We start from the raw sequence: 15812 nt of genomic DNA, 5'->3' as shown, positions 1-15812 counted from the left end.
ATCTCAATCTAGACAACTGTAATGTGCTGCGAATACATAGAAAGAAAGATCCCTTATCATTTAGCTACAATATAGCATGTCAGCAACTGGAAGCAGTTAATTCCATAAATTATCTGGGAGTACGCATTAGGAATGATTTAAAATGGAATGATCATACAAAGTTGATCGTCGGTAAAGCAGATGCCAGACTGAGATTCATTGGAATAATCCTAAGGAAATGCAATCCGAAAACAAAGGAAGTAGGTTACAGTACGCTTGTTCGCCCACTGCTTGAATACTGCTCAGCAGTGTGGGACCCGTACCAGATAGGGTTGATAGAAGAGATAGAGAAGATCCAACGGAGAGCAGCGCGCTTCGTTACAGGATCATTTAGTAAACGCGAAAGCGTTACGGAAATGATAGATAAACTCCAGTGGAAGACTCTGCAGGAGAGACGCTCAGTAGCTCGGTACGGGCTTTTGTTGAAGTTTCGAGAACATACCTTCACCGAGGAGTCAAGCAGTATATTGCTCCCCCCTACGTATATTTCGCGAAGAGACCATGAGGATAATATCAGAGAGATTAGAGCCCACACAGAGGCATACCGACAATTCTTCTTTCCACGAACAACACGAGACTGATATAGAAGGGGGAACCGATAGAGGTAGTCAAGGTACCCTCCGCCACACACCGTCAGGTGGCTTGCGGAGTATGGATATAGATGTGGATGTAGATGTAGAACATGAAACCCACAGAGTGGATGATAGAAAGAATTTGTAATGCGACGAGTGATTTACACAGTGGTCGCCACCCCAAGTTTCTGTGGAAGGACCGCTGAGGAATCTCAGGTGGAGCGCTTCGAAACTGGTGAGGGTTCCCACGCAGCAGGTGCTGCCGGAGGACAGGCGTGGACGCCAGTAGCTGCCCGGGCCGGACAGCGCACGCACACAGACACACACGATGCGTCGCTGCACCCGCTCCACACTGCTGCTGCTTCTGCTACTGTGTGCGGCTCATCTAACCAGATGCCGCGATTTGCGTGAGTACCACACCGGCTCCAGTAGCTCTTTTTCTGTATGTTCGCACACTATCACAATATTAGCTGAGAATGTATGTAGGCCCAGATGGGCGTCTTGCCACGGTCCTCGCCGCTCCCCCCGTCGGAGGTTCGACATGACACGAGTGTGTGTCGTCTTTAGCGTAAGTTTACTTTAAGTTATATTAAATAGTGTGTAAGCTTAGGGACCGATGACCTTAGCAGTTTGGTCCCACAAGACCTTACCACAAATTTCCAAATTTCCCAGATGTAAAACATCATTTTGCACCATGGTCTAGGCCACAGGCTCGTTCCTCCTTCTAAATATCCAGCCATCTTTTTCTTGGTCTTCCTGTACATTTTGCACCCGTAGGTCTGCAATTTCAGGCTTCTTTTCGTAGTCTTCAATTTGCCATTTTTTGCAGATATTGTAGCCAGTTTTGTCGATTATAATCGATCTCCTGATTTATAACATATATCCCATTCTCTGCTCTAATGTCTTCGTTTCTTAGTCTGTCTAATCTTTTACAGACCTTAACTCGTCTAGAAATTTCATTTCTACCACTCGGAATCCACTTTCTTGCCTTTTAGTAACTATCCAAGTTTTACTTCCAGATGGGAATATTTGGGTGGCCATAACCATAAATCTTGAATTTTGTATCTTTTCTCACTTTATTTCTCAATGCTCTGTTGATTGTTCCGCATATCATTTGATTTTTCTATAGTCTGTTGTCAATGTCAAGTTCATTCTGGTAGCTTATAATATTTCCCAGGTAACTGAAGTACTACCTTGTTCAGTGGTTTTGTTTTCTATAACGTTCATAGTGTTCAGCAGTTTTGTCCATTTGAAAGCCATCACTTCTGTTTTTCGAATGGATATTTTCGCACTGTATTCATTAGAAATTTGGTCCAGACTATAGATGGATTTTTGTAGCGAGGACGCGCTATCCTGTACAGCAGCAAGATCCTCTAAAAAAGTACCGTGTTAAAAAAAAATATGTTTCCATATCTCAATCATTAACGTATAAGTGTTGGTGATGAGCTACGCCGTTCTCGGACTCCTTCATTTGTCTGTATGTTTTCTGATATAGCATAGATAGTCTTCATTCTTTTCTCTGTACCTCTGCATAGGCTATCCATTGCCTTTATTATTTGTTGAGCATATCCTTTCTTGTGTAATACGTTTCTCAAGATTTTCCTATCTACATGGTCAAAGGCTTTTTCTAAGTCCCTTCAAGCGACGTGTGTTTCCACTACTGAACTCTCTCAGATTAATAGGTAGTGTAGTTTGTTGTATTTATCTACATCATATGAAGATGGTATATGTTCCAGAAAGAACAGATACTATTGATGGCCGTGCAGCTTCTCTAGACTGAAATAATAATTAAATCGAAACCCTTAGCTGCCGACAAGTGTTGCTGATATACATCAAAGGGGACAGCTGAAAATGTAGCCTTATTTTTACATAAAGTATACAGTTAGCAATTATTAGTGTTATTATATGCTTTAACTTGCTGCAACTCTACTTCGCAAATTTTATGATGTAAAGTTACGTGCCTGCTTAATATATCACCGTTACTGTGAAACTAATGGTTGGTTAGATTACAAAAGTGGACGGTAGGCAAAGAAGATTGAACACCCGCTATCTTGGTGATATCTTTTGCAACATAGTATGAAATTTCTCACTACAATACTGAAACGAAGCACTCCAAAAAACGGCCTACATGATCACTTTTAGGCATTATCGGTGTTAATACCCTACTCCATCAAAGACATGAACTGAAACACAGTTGCCTTACACGTAACCGTTATTATTCTGGGAGTAAAAATTCAAAAACAGCTTCACAGACCAACCTCGTGGTATTTAGGGCAAGGTCTGTCGACTGTGAGAAACCGGTTAGTGGCGTCAGACGTCTGCCGTGGCCGTGATGTAATCTAGCAGGCGAGATAACGTGACGAGAACGACTACAGTGCTGGACCTCACTCCAAGCTTTTCTACAAGACACCTCGAAAAATAAAAAAAAAATGTGGTTAATCCTTCCGGATCTTAGGGTTGCAGCACTGCACAGCACAGCACGATGCGTGAAACTGAGTACGATCGCGAGGAACTTGCATGTACTGCAAAAAAGTTACACCGAAGGCAAGGATAACTGTCGTGTTGACGTTGAAGATACAATGTTCCTAGAGTGGCTGACAACTATCAACATCCAATCGATCAGCTGCAATGGACTGGGCGTGGCCAACAGTATCTGCATCCTTACCATCCGTAGGGTTTAAGTATTGTGTTCATCTGACTTCAGACCTTATACTTGAAAACCTCCGCTGTAATCAGTTATAAGGGACGAGCTAATTGTCTTCAGAAATATCACAATAAAATATTCCGATAAGTAACATATTTACATTATATGCCATGTGACTTTAATTCTTCAGATAAGTCATTGTTTTCTAACATACAACAGTAAAGAAAAATTTTTAGAACGGTAAATTGTACCAAAACTTTTACTTTTTAAAATCCGTCAATGGGTACGTTACATTATTTACTTGCAAACGGAGAGCACTCAATATTGGTTAGTGTAGACTTACCTATAATTATTTCCTTGCTGAATTAACGAAACAGTGCTGCGAAATCTCCAAAAATATAAATTAAAAAGCTCCAAATGTTTCAGTGTTTGATGCTCTAAGATTTACATTAACAATTTTTGCAATAATGAAATATAAAACTCTCAAAAATTAATCACGATTCAGCAAAACATAAAAAGCGTAGCAGGCATGTTACTACGGTACATAAAAGATGTTAAGGGTGACCGTTAACATTTTATCATCAACTTATTACGTAAATTCGCATGAACTATAATAAAGGCCACAACTTCGTTTACTGTAATAAATATTCACATTTATCTTATTAGCAACACCATTTTGAGCATATTTTCATTCAGGAACATATTCACATCATTTATCCGAGTCTTAGCCACAACATCCTCAGATTCGTACCAATCGTCCCTGGAATACACATTTTTCCTTTACGAACACAGCATGTTTTTCCTCAAGGTAGTCATGTTTTTCGCAGTTGCCACCGTCTACACGCTCACATCCTGACCAAGCTGTCATTACCGAGAATCTGAAATGAGAGATGGATCTGGTATCTGTCGGTCTGTCGTGGAATTATGAGCCAATATGAATAAATGATATCATCATATCTTACATAGAATAACTATGTCATCCACTGTCCCTCACAGTTCTTCTCCATTTATGTTTTCGATGGCTAGTGTAGGCATCTGTAATCATGTTTATGCCTAAGCGTATTAACTGATGAGTACTGTTTCAGTGCAGTTGGCATACTGAATACACGGAACAGGCACATAAGTGGTGTTGAGAGTCACAAGATCATAGCCGAGCAATTTGTCAAAAAGAGTTATACATCGACAAAAAATCACAAATGTAAGACGTAATGACAGCTTTCAATACATAGAAAAAACTGCTGTCTGTCGGTTTAAGATGAAAACGAATCGTTGACATCAGAATCGTTAACGAAGATCAGCTGCGAATTTCATTCGAGAGCCGGCCGGTGTGGCCGAGCGGTTCTAGGCGCTTGAGTCCGGAACCGCGCGACTGCTTCGGTCGCAGGTTCGAATCCTGTCTTGAGCATGAATGTGTGTGATGTCCTTAGGTTAGTTAGGTTTAAGTAGTTCTAAGTTCTAGGGGACTGATGACCTCAGCTGTTAAGTTCCATAGCGCTCAGAGCCATTTGAAGCCATTCATTCGAGATTTTGAATGACAACATAACAAATCAGTGATTTATACCATTGCACGTAGTTAAGGCTGCACACAATGAGTACGCTTTGAACTGGTTTCACTAATTACACGGACGGGTCCGCATTTTTTCGGTTGTATCGTGTTTTTTATGATACAACCGATGGCTTCAAAAAATGGCTCTGAGCACTATGGGACTTAACATCTGAGGTCATCAGTCCCCTAGAACTTAGAACTACTTAAACCTAACTAACGTAAGGACATCACACACATCCATGCCCGAAGCAGGATTCAAACCTGCGACCGTAGCGGTCACGCGGTTCCAGACTGAAGCGCCTAGAACCGCTCGACCACACCGGCCGGCAACCGATGGCTTCAAATGGTTCAAATGGCTCTAAGCACTATGGGACTTACCATCTGAGGTCATCAGTCCTCTTGAGCTTAGAACTACTTAAAAGTAACTAACCTAAGAACATCACACACATCCATGCCAGAGGCAGGATTCGAACCTTCGACCGTTGCAGCAGCGGGGTTCCGGATGGAAGCGCCTAGAACTGCTCGGCCACAGCGGCCGGCCAGATGGATTCCTATGTATGTTTGTGCACTGAATCCAAAAATCACTTTAGTTTTTCTTTCCATCACGTCAGAATTTTTTGTAAATCGCAATTTGTCAAAATGACTTACACATAAAAAAATGTCACAAATGTAAGATACAGTGATAGCTATAAATACATGGTAAATTCTGCTGTCTGTCAGCTTAAAATGAAAACGGATCGTTGACATCACAAAAACAGGCTGATTCCAGCACTTTCGTTACTAAACATGTTGTACATCTCAACTTTTAGCGTTGGCACAACCGTTCTTGTGTATCCTCCTTGATCAAAAATGTCGGTGTCGGGGGATATTCGCTGAAAAGCAAAGATATAGTGACCGAGCTGGCATCAAAAGGCAGTAAGAAACTACATATCCTTTTCTTACATTTTTCGTTCAGTTGATGGTGTCAAGGAGAAAAGGGTATATAACATTGTTTGCGCTGCAAATGTATTTCATGTATTTCGGTATAAAAATAGGAGACCAAAGTAAAAGTTGGACACCCGACAATGTTGACTATACGTGTGTTGAATGACTGAGACAGTGGTGAAAGGGTGGACAACATGCTTTCAGAATTGGTTTTACGATGGTCCGGCGAGAGCCACAAAATCACAGTGATGATTCACTTTTGTTCAACCGGTGTTCAAAGTTTCAGCATAAAGAATAAAAGAAACATCGTCTATCCTAACCTGCCATCTGCTTTGCATCCTGTTCCTCATGGTCCAGACGTACCACTGCCAATGCAACCAGAACATCTTCGTGAAACAGATGGTTTGGATATTGAATCAAGTGAAGAAACCGAAGATGACGAAGAGATCTACGAAGTTGGTAACTCCACACCACAACCTTTTACACGAACTGAACTCAAAGATTTTATATGTGGCTTACATCCGACCAAAGAGGCTTCAAAACTGTAAGACATTCAACGTTCCGCTCTAAAGCACTGACTGGGGACCACTCATCAATTCGTCGAAACGAAGTATTAAAGTTGTCCTGTTCACAACGGAAACAGATATACGTTAATTCCATAAAATTAAGTACGACGATCGTAAATGGATGATGAAAGGTGATCTAATGCTCCAAATACCTCTCATCAAATCACAAAATTTCCCCTTATACCTCTACACATTAAATTAGGTCTGATGAACCACTTTGTGAAAGCCTAACCAGAAGATGGTAAACATTTCCAGTGTATTTGTAACAGATATCCAGCCTAATCAACTGGGAAAGTAAAACAGGGTCTCTTTACCTCTAAGGACATTAAAAAACTTAGCAAAGACGGAAATTCTGAAAAAGAAATTAAAGACGCTGACAATGAAGCCTGGGTCGCCTTCCAACTAAGTTTCTGGGCAACAAGACGGGTCCGAGTCTCAAGTCTGTTGTTCAGGCCATGCTGAGGAAGTACCAATATTTAGGCTGTTTCATGAGTTTGAAGGTTCATTTCCTACGTTCATATCTGGACTATATTCCTGCAAATCTTGTGTTGTTAGTCAAGAGATAGGCGAGAGAGTCTATCAAGATGTCAAAGAAACAGAAAAGCGTTGCCAAGTAAGGTGGAAAACTACAACGATGACTGATTGTTGCTGTATGTTCACTGAGATGATCCTTGAAGAGAACGTGCACGGAAAAGCCTGAAACAGGGCGCGTATGGTCCAAAGAGACGTCGACACAACGATTAAAATCGTGGGTTTCTTATTTTTATATTCTATTATCGTACTGTCTGTTATAAGGTGTAAAATAATACTTTTTAAACGAAACAAACCTATTTCACTCGGTCATTATGTCTCATATTTGTGATATTTTTCTACATATACTACATTTGACTAATTGCAGTTTGCAAAAAAATTCTGACGTGATGGAACAGAATTAAGGCCATTTTCGGGTTCAGCGCACTAGGATACGTAGGAATCAATAATCAGAAGTTTCAAAACTTAACCATCGTAGGCTAGTGTTGTAAAATTCTTATATGTTTTCTGCTATTGTAAAATTTTGATCGTTACTGTACTGGAACGAAGACGAATGAGCGCACTACATAAGTTGTAAAGAAGATCTCTGACTGTGTTCAGTTTTATCTATGCAGCACTGGGGCATTCTTGTTTAAGACATAGTAGCGAGCAGTTGACGTTTTGATAGAATGAGATCTGTTTCTTGTGAATCTGGGAGAAGCTATGTGGACCACTTTATTACGGAGATGAAAAATAATCTGTGATAGAGAATGTCATATCAAATACCTTTCAGCCGTCTAATTTCCAGTTTATTAGGATATCAGTTTTGGCTATATCTTACGCCTTCTTCAACTCCCTGACCGACGTGTAAGAAGATTCTAACCTCTGACCTTGTAACAGATGGCGTAATATATCGCCGAAACTGGTAGCCCAGTAAAATAGCATATTGAAAATTAGACTGCTGAAAGATATTTTGATTTTACACTGTGTACTGAAGAGCCGAGGTGCCGCAACCACCTCTGAAAAGATAGCCATGCAAAGACGTCATTTAAATACTTTCTCGTTCTTTACATTGATGGAGAACATTTTGGAGGAATTTTAAATGTAATAAAGGCATGGGCCAAAATGAAATACTTGTCAGAACTGTTCATTGTAAGAAAACTTTGGCCCTCAGATAACTAATAATTTCCTTGACTAGTGAATTCGATGCGTCGTTTTTAGTTATATCCTAATTTCGAAATTTATTGTGATGTCTGTAATTTTGCAATGAGGGAATTTTAAAACTGTTAGTCTTCATAATTAAACAGTCTCTTTGTCAATAATGAGAATATGATTTCTGAAGAACCATTTTCTCAGAGTGAAATCCATCTCTATGACCCATACTAAAGTTGTGAAGATTTTGTCTTGTGTGCATTGCACCTTACGCCTCACGAACTCACAGATTGTTTATGACAAACAAAAAAATTAGAGTAGATTATTTATCTTTAGCTGCAGCGTCTGCTGATTTGTATTTGCTTTGACGAACGTCAGTAACCCACACACAAAAACCGCATGCTGAGGAAGGTGTAAGTCATTTTAATTTCAGGGCAGACTTCACACAGTACTCTTGAGCAAACAGTGTGTAGTCAGCAGTGTGACATAACAGTTGATTTCGCTTGGGTTTTAGTAATCTATTTCGCTGCCCAAATAGCGAAACACTTTTACTATTTTTAGCGTTGTTGTTGTTGGTCTTCAGGCCTGAGACTGGTTTGATGCAGCTCTCCATGCTACTCTACCCTGTGCAGGCTTCTTCATCTCCCAGTACTCACTGCAACCTACATCCTTCTGAATCTGCTTAGTGTATTCATCTCTTGGTCTCCCTCAACGATTTTTAGCCTCCACGCTGCCCTCCAATACTAAACTGGTGATTCCTTGATGCCTCAGAACATGTCCTGCCAACCGGTCCCTTCTTCTTGTCAAGTTGTGCCAGCAACTCCTCTTCTCCCCAATTGTATTCAATACCTCCTCATTAGTTATGTGTTCTACCTATCTAATCTTCAGTATTCTTCTGTAGCACCACATTTCGAAAGCTCCTATTCTCTTCTTGTCCAAAATATTTACCGTCCATGTTTCACTTCCATACATGGCTACACTCCACACAAATACTTTCAGAAACGACTTCCTGACTCTTAAATCTATACTCGATGTTAACATATTTCTTTTCTTCAGAAACGCTTCCCATGCCATTGCCAGTCTACATTTTATATCTTCTCTACTTCGAGTTATTTCGCTCACCAAATAGCAAAACTCCTTTACTGTTTTAAGTGTCTCATTTCCTAACCTAATTCCCTCAGCATCACCCGAATTAATTCGACTACATTCCTATCTTCGTTTTGCTTTTATTGGTGTTCATCTTATATCTTCCTTTCAAGACAATTTCCATTCCGTTCAACTGCTCTTCCTAGTTCTTTGCTGTCTCTGACAGAATTACAATGTCATCGGTGAAACTCAAAGATTTTATTTCTTCTCCATGGATTTTAATACCTACTCCAAATTTTTCTTTTGTTTCCTTTACTGCTTGCTCAATATACAAATTGAATAACATCGGGGAGAGGCTACAATCCTGTCTCAGTCCCTTCCCAACCACTGCTTCCCTTTCATGCCCCTCGACTCTTATAACTGCCATCTGGTTTCTGTACAAATTGTAAATAGCCTTTCGCTCCCTGTATTTTACCCCTGCCACCTTTAGAATTTGAAAGAGAGTATTCCAGTCAACATTGTCAAAAGCTTTCTCTAAGTCTACTAATGCTAGAAACGTAGGTTTGCCTTTCCTTAATCTTTCTTCCAAGATAAGTCGTAAGGTAACTATTGCCTCAAGTGTTCCAACATTTCTACGGAACTCAAACTCATCTTCCCCGAGGTCGGCTTCTACCAGTTTTTCCATTCGTCTGTAAAGAATTCGCGTTATTATTTGGCAGCTGTGACTTATTAAATTGATATATATTAGTAAGAACTAGATTTTAAGTTGCTAAAATTTCCAGGGGGAGATCGCAGCTCTGACAATAATTTGTGGGTTGTGAACTGCCTATTTAAACCTGAAGACACTGCAAAAAGGTAAGAAATTCTGGGGGTGGGATGTGAATTAATCGAAAGAACCAGTGGTTGTTGAAAGTTTCAAAGGAGCGTTAGCAACGATTGAATGAAACGAGAAAAAGAATACAACAGAAGACGAATGTGTTATCTTAAAGGATGAAATACTGAAGAAACAGGTTATCAAATCGATAAAGCCCAATAGAAATCTTTGGATAACACTCGAGGTATTGAATGTTACTGATGAAAGAAATAATACAAGAAGACAGTAAGAGGAGGAAAAAAGCCATCTAAAATATTAGTTCGACTGAAAGTGGAAAATGGCAAAGTAACAACTGCGAATGGCTAAAGGAGAAGTGCAAAGCTACAGACGCTTGTATGACTATTGGAAAGATACCTGTCGCGTACTGGAAAATTAAAGACAGCTTTCGAGAAAAGAGAAAAAGCTGTATGAGTTCAAGAACTCAGATACAAACAAGTACTAAGAACGGAGGGGGGCCTGGAAGGTGTAAGGAATATACCGAATGGCTATACAGCGCAAACCAACTTGAGAATAATTTTGTGGAAAGGGAAGAAGAGAAGGAAGCTATGACAATGCTATAAGAATTGGACAGAACAGTAAAAAACCTGCTTCTAAACAAGGCACCTGAAGTAGACGACATCCTCTCAGAATTACTGAGAGATTTTCTAGTCTCCCATAAAATATGCCAACGTGTATGCAAGATTTATTAGACGGGCGAATTTACCTCCTACCTCACAAAGACAGAAAAGGACTTGGAAGAGCAGTTGAACGGAATGGATAGTGTCTTGAAGGGTGGATATAAGATGAACATCAACAAAAGCAAAACGAGGATAATGGAATGTAGTCGAATAAAGTCGGGTGATGCTGAGGGAATTAGATTAGGAAATGAGACACTTAAAGTAGTAAAGGAGTTTTTCTGTTTGGGGAGCAAAATAACTAATGATGGTCGAAGTAGAGAGGATATAAAATGTAGACTGGCAATGGCAAGGAAAGTGTTTCTGAAGAAGAGAAATTTGTTAACATCGAGTAAAGATATAAGTCTCAGGAAGTCGTTTCTGAAAGTATTTGTATAGAGTGTAGGGCCATGTATGGAAGTGAAACATGGACGATAAATAGTTTGGATAAGAAGAGAATAGAAGCTTTCGAAATGTGGTGCTACAGAAGAATACTGAAGATTGGATAGGTAGATCACATAACTAATGAGGAGGTATTGAATAGAATTGGGGAGAAGAGGAGTTTGTGGCACAACTTGACAAGAAGTAGGAACCGGTTGGTAGGACATGTTCTGAGGCATCAATGGATCACCAGTTTAGTATTGGAGGGCAACGTGGAGGCTAAAAATCGTAGAGGGAGACCAAGAGATGAATATACCAAGCAGATTCAGAAGGATGTAGGTTGCAGTAAGTACAGGGAGATGAAGAAACTTGCACAGGATAGAGTAGCATGGAGAGCTGCATCAAACCAGTCTCAGGACTGAAGACCACAACAACAACAACTATTATATAATCGTTCTGAAACCTTTAAGTGTTACCTGATCCTTTCCAAATAAACTAATTCCTGGGAAGACTCTTAAACCAAATGTCACCAATAGAATTCCCTAGTATATGAATCACATGCAAAGTCAGATGAAAGCACTTTCCAATACGACAGTTTTAATTAGCACTTCTAATGATGAAATAACTTAATTCTTCCATATAACTGTGCCGCTGCCGATAGTAGAATATTCCACGTGCCCTTTGTGAAAAAATATGCAATTAAATCTATCATACAAGTATTTGACTTTTAGATTCCAGAAATGTTTTTCCCTATTGGTAATGTTATTTGCTAAAAAGGTATGAGAATACACGTAACAGTTATAATTTCTTTTCTTCATTCCAGTCAGTAATCACAAAGAAAAAATGAAATTTCGTGTGACGAGGGCCTCCCGTCGGGTAGACCGTTCGCCTGGTGCAAGTCTTTCGGCGACTTGCGCGTCGAATCACAAAGTAACTGTTGCCGGACTACTGATTTCGGTGCGGATTGACCATTTTTAGATCTGAATAAAGGAGGCGCCATGTTATCCTAATACGATCAGGCCATGGTGACATGGTCATAAGATACGAACAAAGTTAGCTTGTGGAATACTATAGGGGATGCCAGACCAATGTGCAGAGAGAATCACAATGTGAACGGTGTTCTTCTGTGATTAATTTGTGTTATTATTTTGCTGCCATGACATGACTTAATGGGTTGAAACATTCAAGTCCACTAGAATACGCCTGCCTTGGAATTGAGATTATTACATATTTCTTGAAGATATATGGTATTTCGCCCGTACCATATACCCAGCAGAAAGGTGGAACTGTTTTGTCGTTATGGGTTCTGCCAGGTACCTTATTTGAACTTAGGTCTTGCAGTGCTTTGCCAAATTCTTATCACAATGTCATGTCTTTTGTTTTATGTTCTTCAAATTCCTGTTCCCCTTCCATACTGTCTTCGCATTCGTTCACTTTGCGTAGCTCTCTTTATATTCATTCCACCTTTCTGTCTTTTCTTTACGTGGTATTGGTTCGCCATTCAAGCTCTTGTCATTCATACAGCTGTTTCTCTTATCTCTAATGATTTCTTAGTATTCGTATTCATGGTATCTATCTTTCCTATAGCTTATGCCTTTGCATTTGTTCTATAGCCATTCTTGCCTTACCATTGTTGCACAGAAAATAGTGGGAGTGGTAAATGGTCTCAAAATGAACAACGCTGAAAATTGATTGCGACAGTTTCTGCCAACGTTACTTGAAAAAAATAATAAAGCAAATATTGCTTTACACAAGGAGCTAGTATACCTTACGCTAGATATCCTCTTTGTGAGAACTTAATTAACACAATGCATGTTACCTCACAATAAAATGAGTACACAGAATTAATCAGCAAATCTGTAGCTACGTAATACACCACTCGAAGGAACATAAATCAAAATGGGCTGTTACGTCAGAGGTCAGGAATACTAGGTCTAAACTAAAGCATCAAGTGCACAGAAATCTCTCAAAAGCTTAACTTGATTCAGCAGCCCAAATACAGCTTAGCTAAGCGGAGTTCACACGTTGCTGGCGTACAGCGACAAGAGAAACGGTTTAGTAGGTGCAGAAAATTTAGATCATAGTCTAAATAGCAGTGGTAAATAAACACTCCCAAGGAAGCTAGTTTTACAACACTCCAAGGTAGAATATTTCGAGGTAGCAGAGTTGAACCTGCAATGGCACCGCCCCTGAGAGAATCATACACAGAATAATACTGAATGATCCACTTGCTGGGGCACAATTAAGGAGAACCACAGCCCAAGCACAAGGTCAATTTTCGCGTGGAAGACCACCGGTACGTCTCTTTCTCTCTCACTCTCCCTCTCTCCCACTCCTCTCTCCATCCCCTCTGTCCCTCTCCCTCTCCCTCCCTCTCTATCTTTCACTATTAGCCGCTAGCTGAGGCCCGGTCCCCACTCCAGGCTGCCCCACTGCGGGCCACGCAACTTGCAGCTCCATCTGTGCTGTGCGACCGGCGTCACTGTCTTCCTTCCTCGCTTCCTTCCTTGCTGGCTCTCCGACTACCTTCTTCCAGTTGCTCAGCGAGCAAGCACCAGATTGCGTGGTCAGCCCGTTTACGGGACGGACGGCACTAGGAATAACCCCTGCAATCCACAACAGAACACCATGTGGCGGTCATTCGCCGCCAACGGAATGAAGCCCACCGTATTCCTGCTCCACCTCTTGCCGCCCAGCCGCGACTGCTCCGTCCAGCTCATCCGCAGGCCAATCCAAAACCAGTCCGGCTCGTGTGCTGGTACCCTCGACAGGCGGCCTGCGTCTCAGACAGCGGTTGCGCTTTCTACCGGTCGCTTCAGCTGGCCGCAACGTCTACTTGGGCACAATATTCGATACGCCCAGCAGGGGATGGGAATCTAAACGTACTGTAATTCACAGCACACCATCTTTCATTTAATGACATTCCTAATTTTTAATGTCTCATCCCTTTCTCCTGATTCGTCTGCTAAATTTTGTGTCTTCTCCTTTCGTAAATTCAACTAAGTCTCTCGTTCCTAAAGGAAAGGTATGACTGGCTTTATGTATTTCCCTAATGAATCCTCTTCTGCCCTATTATTTCATCTCTCATGGCAATACTTTCAAAAATGGTTCAAATGGCTCTGAGCACTATGGGACTTAACATCTGAGGTCATCAGTCCCCTAGAACTTAGAACTACTTAAACCTAACTAAGCTAAGGACATCACACACATCCATGCCCGAGGCAGGATTCGAACCTGCGACCGTAGCGGTCGCGCGGTTCCAGACTGAAGCGCCTTTAACCGCGTGGTCACACTGGCCGGCGGCAACACTTTCATCTTCTACGATAATTACACTGACGGAAAAAAATCGCAATGCAAAGAAGGAGAAGTGCGACATTAACGAAAGTGGGTAGGTGTCTTTGTACATCCGAAAGTTGATATATACTCTAATCGCAAACCAGTTGCAAAGAGTGGCTCTAGTAGCGCCATATTGAGAATGCAAATCAGATTTCCTTAAAAACAGACTGTAAACGTCGTGAGTTACCTTTGGAATTGGACGTGGTGAGTTGATGTTAGTCCAGAATGTCTTTACAGCAACAAAGCGATACAACGAACTATTTCAAATCGGTTACGTCAAGGACTCAGATAAGTCACCAGTTCCGGAAAGAATCCCAATTCCGTTTTACAAAGAGTACTCTGCCGCAATGACCCCTTACCTGACTTACATTTATCGCGAATCTCTCGTCTAGCAGAAGGTCCCAAGCGACTGGAAAAACCTGCGTATACGAAGGACAAAGGAAAGAATCCGCAAAATTACAGACCAGTATCCCTAACATGTTTGGTGCAGATTCTTTTGGCATATTCTGATTTCGCACATAAAAAAAATTATTGAGACTGAGAAGCTTATGGCCACGAATCACGATTTTCGAGAATATCGTTCGAAAAATCAGCTCGTCCTTTTCTCACATGGTATGCTGCGAACTATGGATGAAGAGCAACAGGCAGAATCTGTATTTCCAGATTTCCGGAAAGCATTTGACACGGTGCCACAATGCAGGCTGTTAAAGAGCGTATGGAAGAGGTTTAACAGATATGTGAGTGTCTCGAACACTTCTTAAGTTATAGACCACAGTATGTTGTCCTCGAGAGTTCATCAGAGACAATGATATCTTCAGGAGCTGACCAGGGAATTTTGATACAAACGCTGTTGTCCTCTCTCTATATATAAATCTTTTGGCCGACTGTGTGGGCAGCAATCGTCGATTGTTTACTGATGGTGTTATTGTGCACGGTAAGGTATCGAAGATGAGTAACTGTAAGAGGATACAAGATAGAAAAAAGTTCCTAGTTATTGCGATGAATGACAGCAGCCAGCTCTAAATGTAGAAACATGTAAGTTAATGCTGATGAATAGGAAAAACAAACCAGTAATGTTCGGATTCAGCATTGGTAGTGTCCTGCTGGACACAGTCACGTCGTTGAAAACCTGGGCGTAGCGTTGCTTAGTGATATGAAATGGAACGAGCATGTGAGGATTGTGATAGAGAAGGCGAATGATCGACTTCACTTTATTGGGAGAATTCTAGGAAAGTATGCTTCATTTGGACACTAGACCGACCTATTCTTGGGTGGTGCTCGAGTGTCTGGGATCCGTATCAGGTCGAATGAACGGAAGGCATCGCAGCAATTCAGAAGCGCGTGCTAGATCTGTTACCGGTAGTTTAGAACAACACGCAAGTGTTATGGAGATGCTTCGGCAACACACTTCAGGGACTGAAACCAGACTGTCTGCGTGCCAGACACACTAGATTTTCTTGTGGAACTGTGGTCACGACTGCGATTCCGTCTGACAGCAAGAGTAATCTCGTGGTTATTCCACGCACCCT

The 15812-nt window shown here is 41.1% G+C and overlaps 1 protein-coding gene across 3 annotated transcripts in view; it reads left to right on the top strand.

The window, feature by feature from the left end:
* The first annotated feature begins 915 nt into the window (after window positions 1-915).
* LOC126234613 (protein takeout-like) overlaps window positions 916-15812 on the top strand; it is a 172479-nt gene continuing 157582 nt past the window's right edge. For 2 of the 3 annotated variants that reach the window (XM_049943339.1, XM_049943338.1), the window contains exon 1: window positions 916-1018. In XM_049943339.1, coding sequence (XP_049799296.1) covers window positions 940-1018 — 79 coding nt within the window. In that variant the 5' untranslated portion in view covers window positions 916-939. The remainder of the gene's footprint in view (window positions 1019-15812) is intronic. The other variant, XM_049943340.1, reaches the window with a different exon arrangement.

Source organism: Schistocerca nitens, chromosome 2 (genome assembly GCF_023898315.1).
Source record: "Schistocerca nitens isolate TAMUIC-IGC-003100 chromosome 2, iqSchNite1.1, whole genome shotgun sequence".
Taxonomy (NCBI): domain Eukaryota; kingdom Metazoa; phylum Arthropoda; class Insecta; order Orthoptera; family Acrididae; genus Schistocerca; species Schistocerca nitens.
Note: the sequence above shows the minus strand (reverse complement) of the source record. Positions and strands in the feature narration are given on the sequence as shown.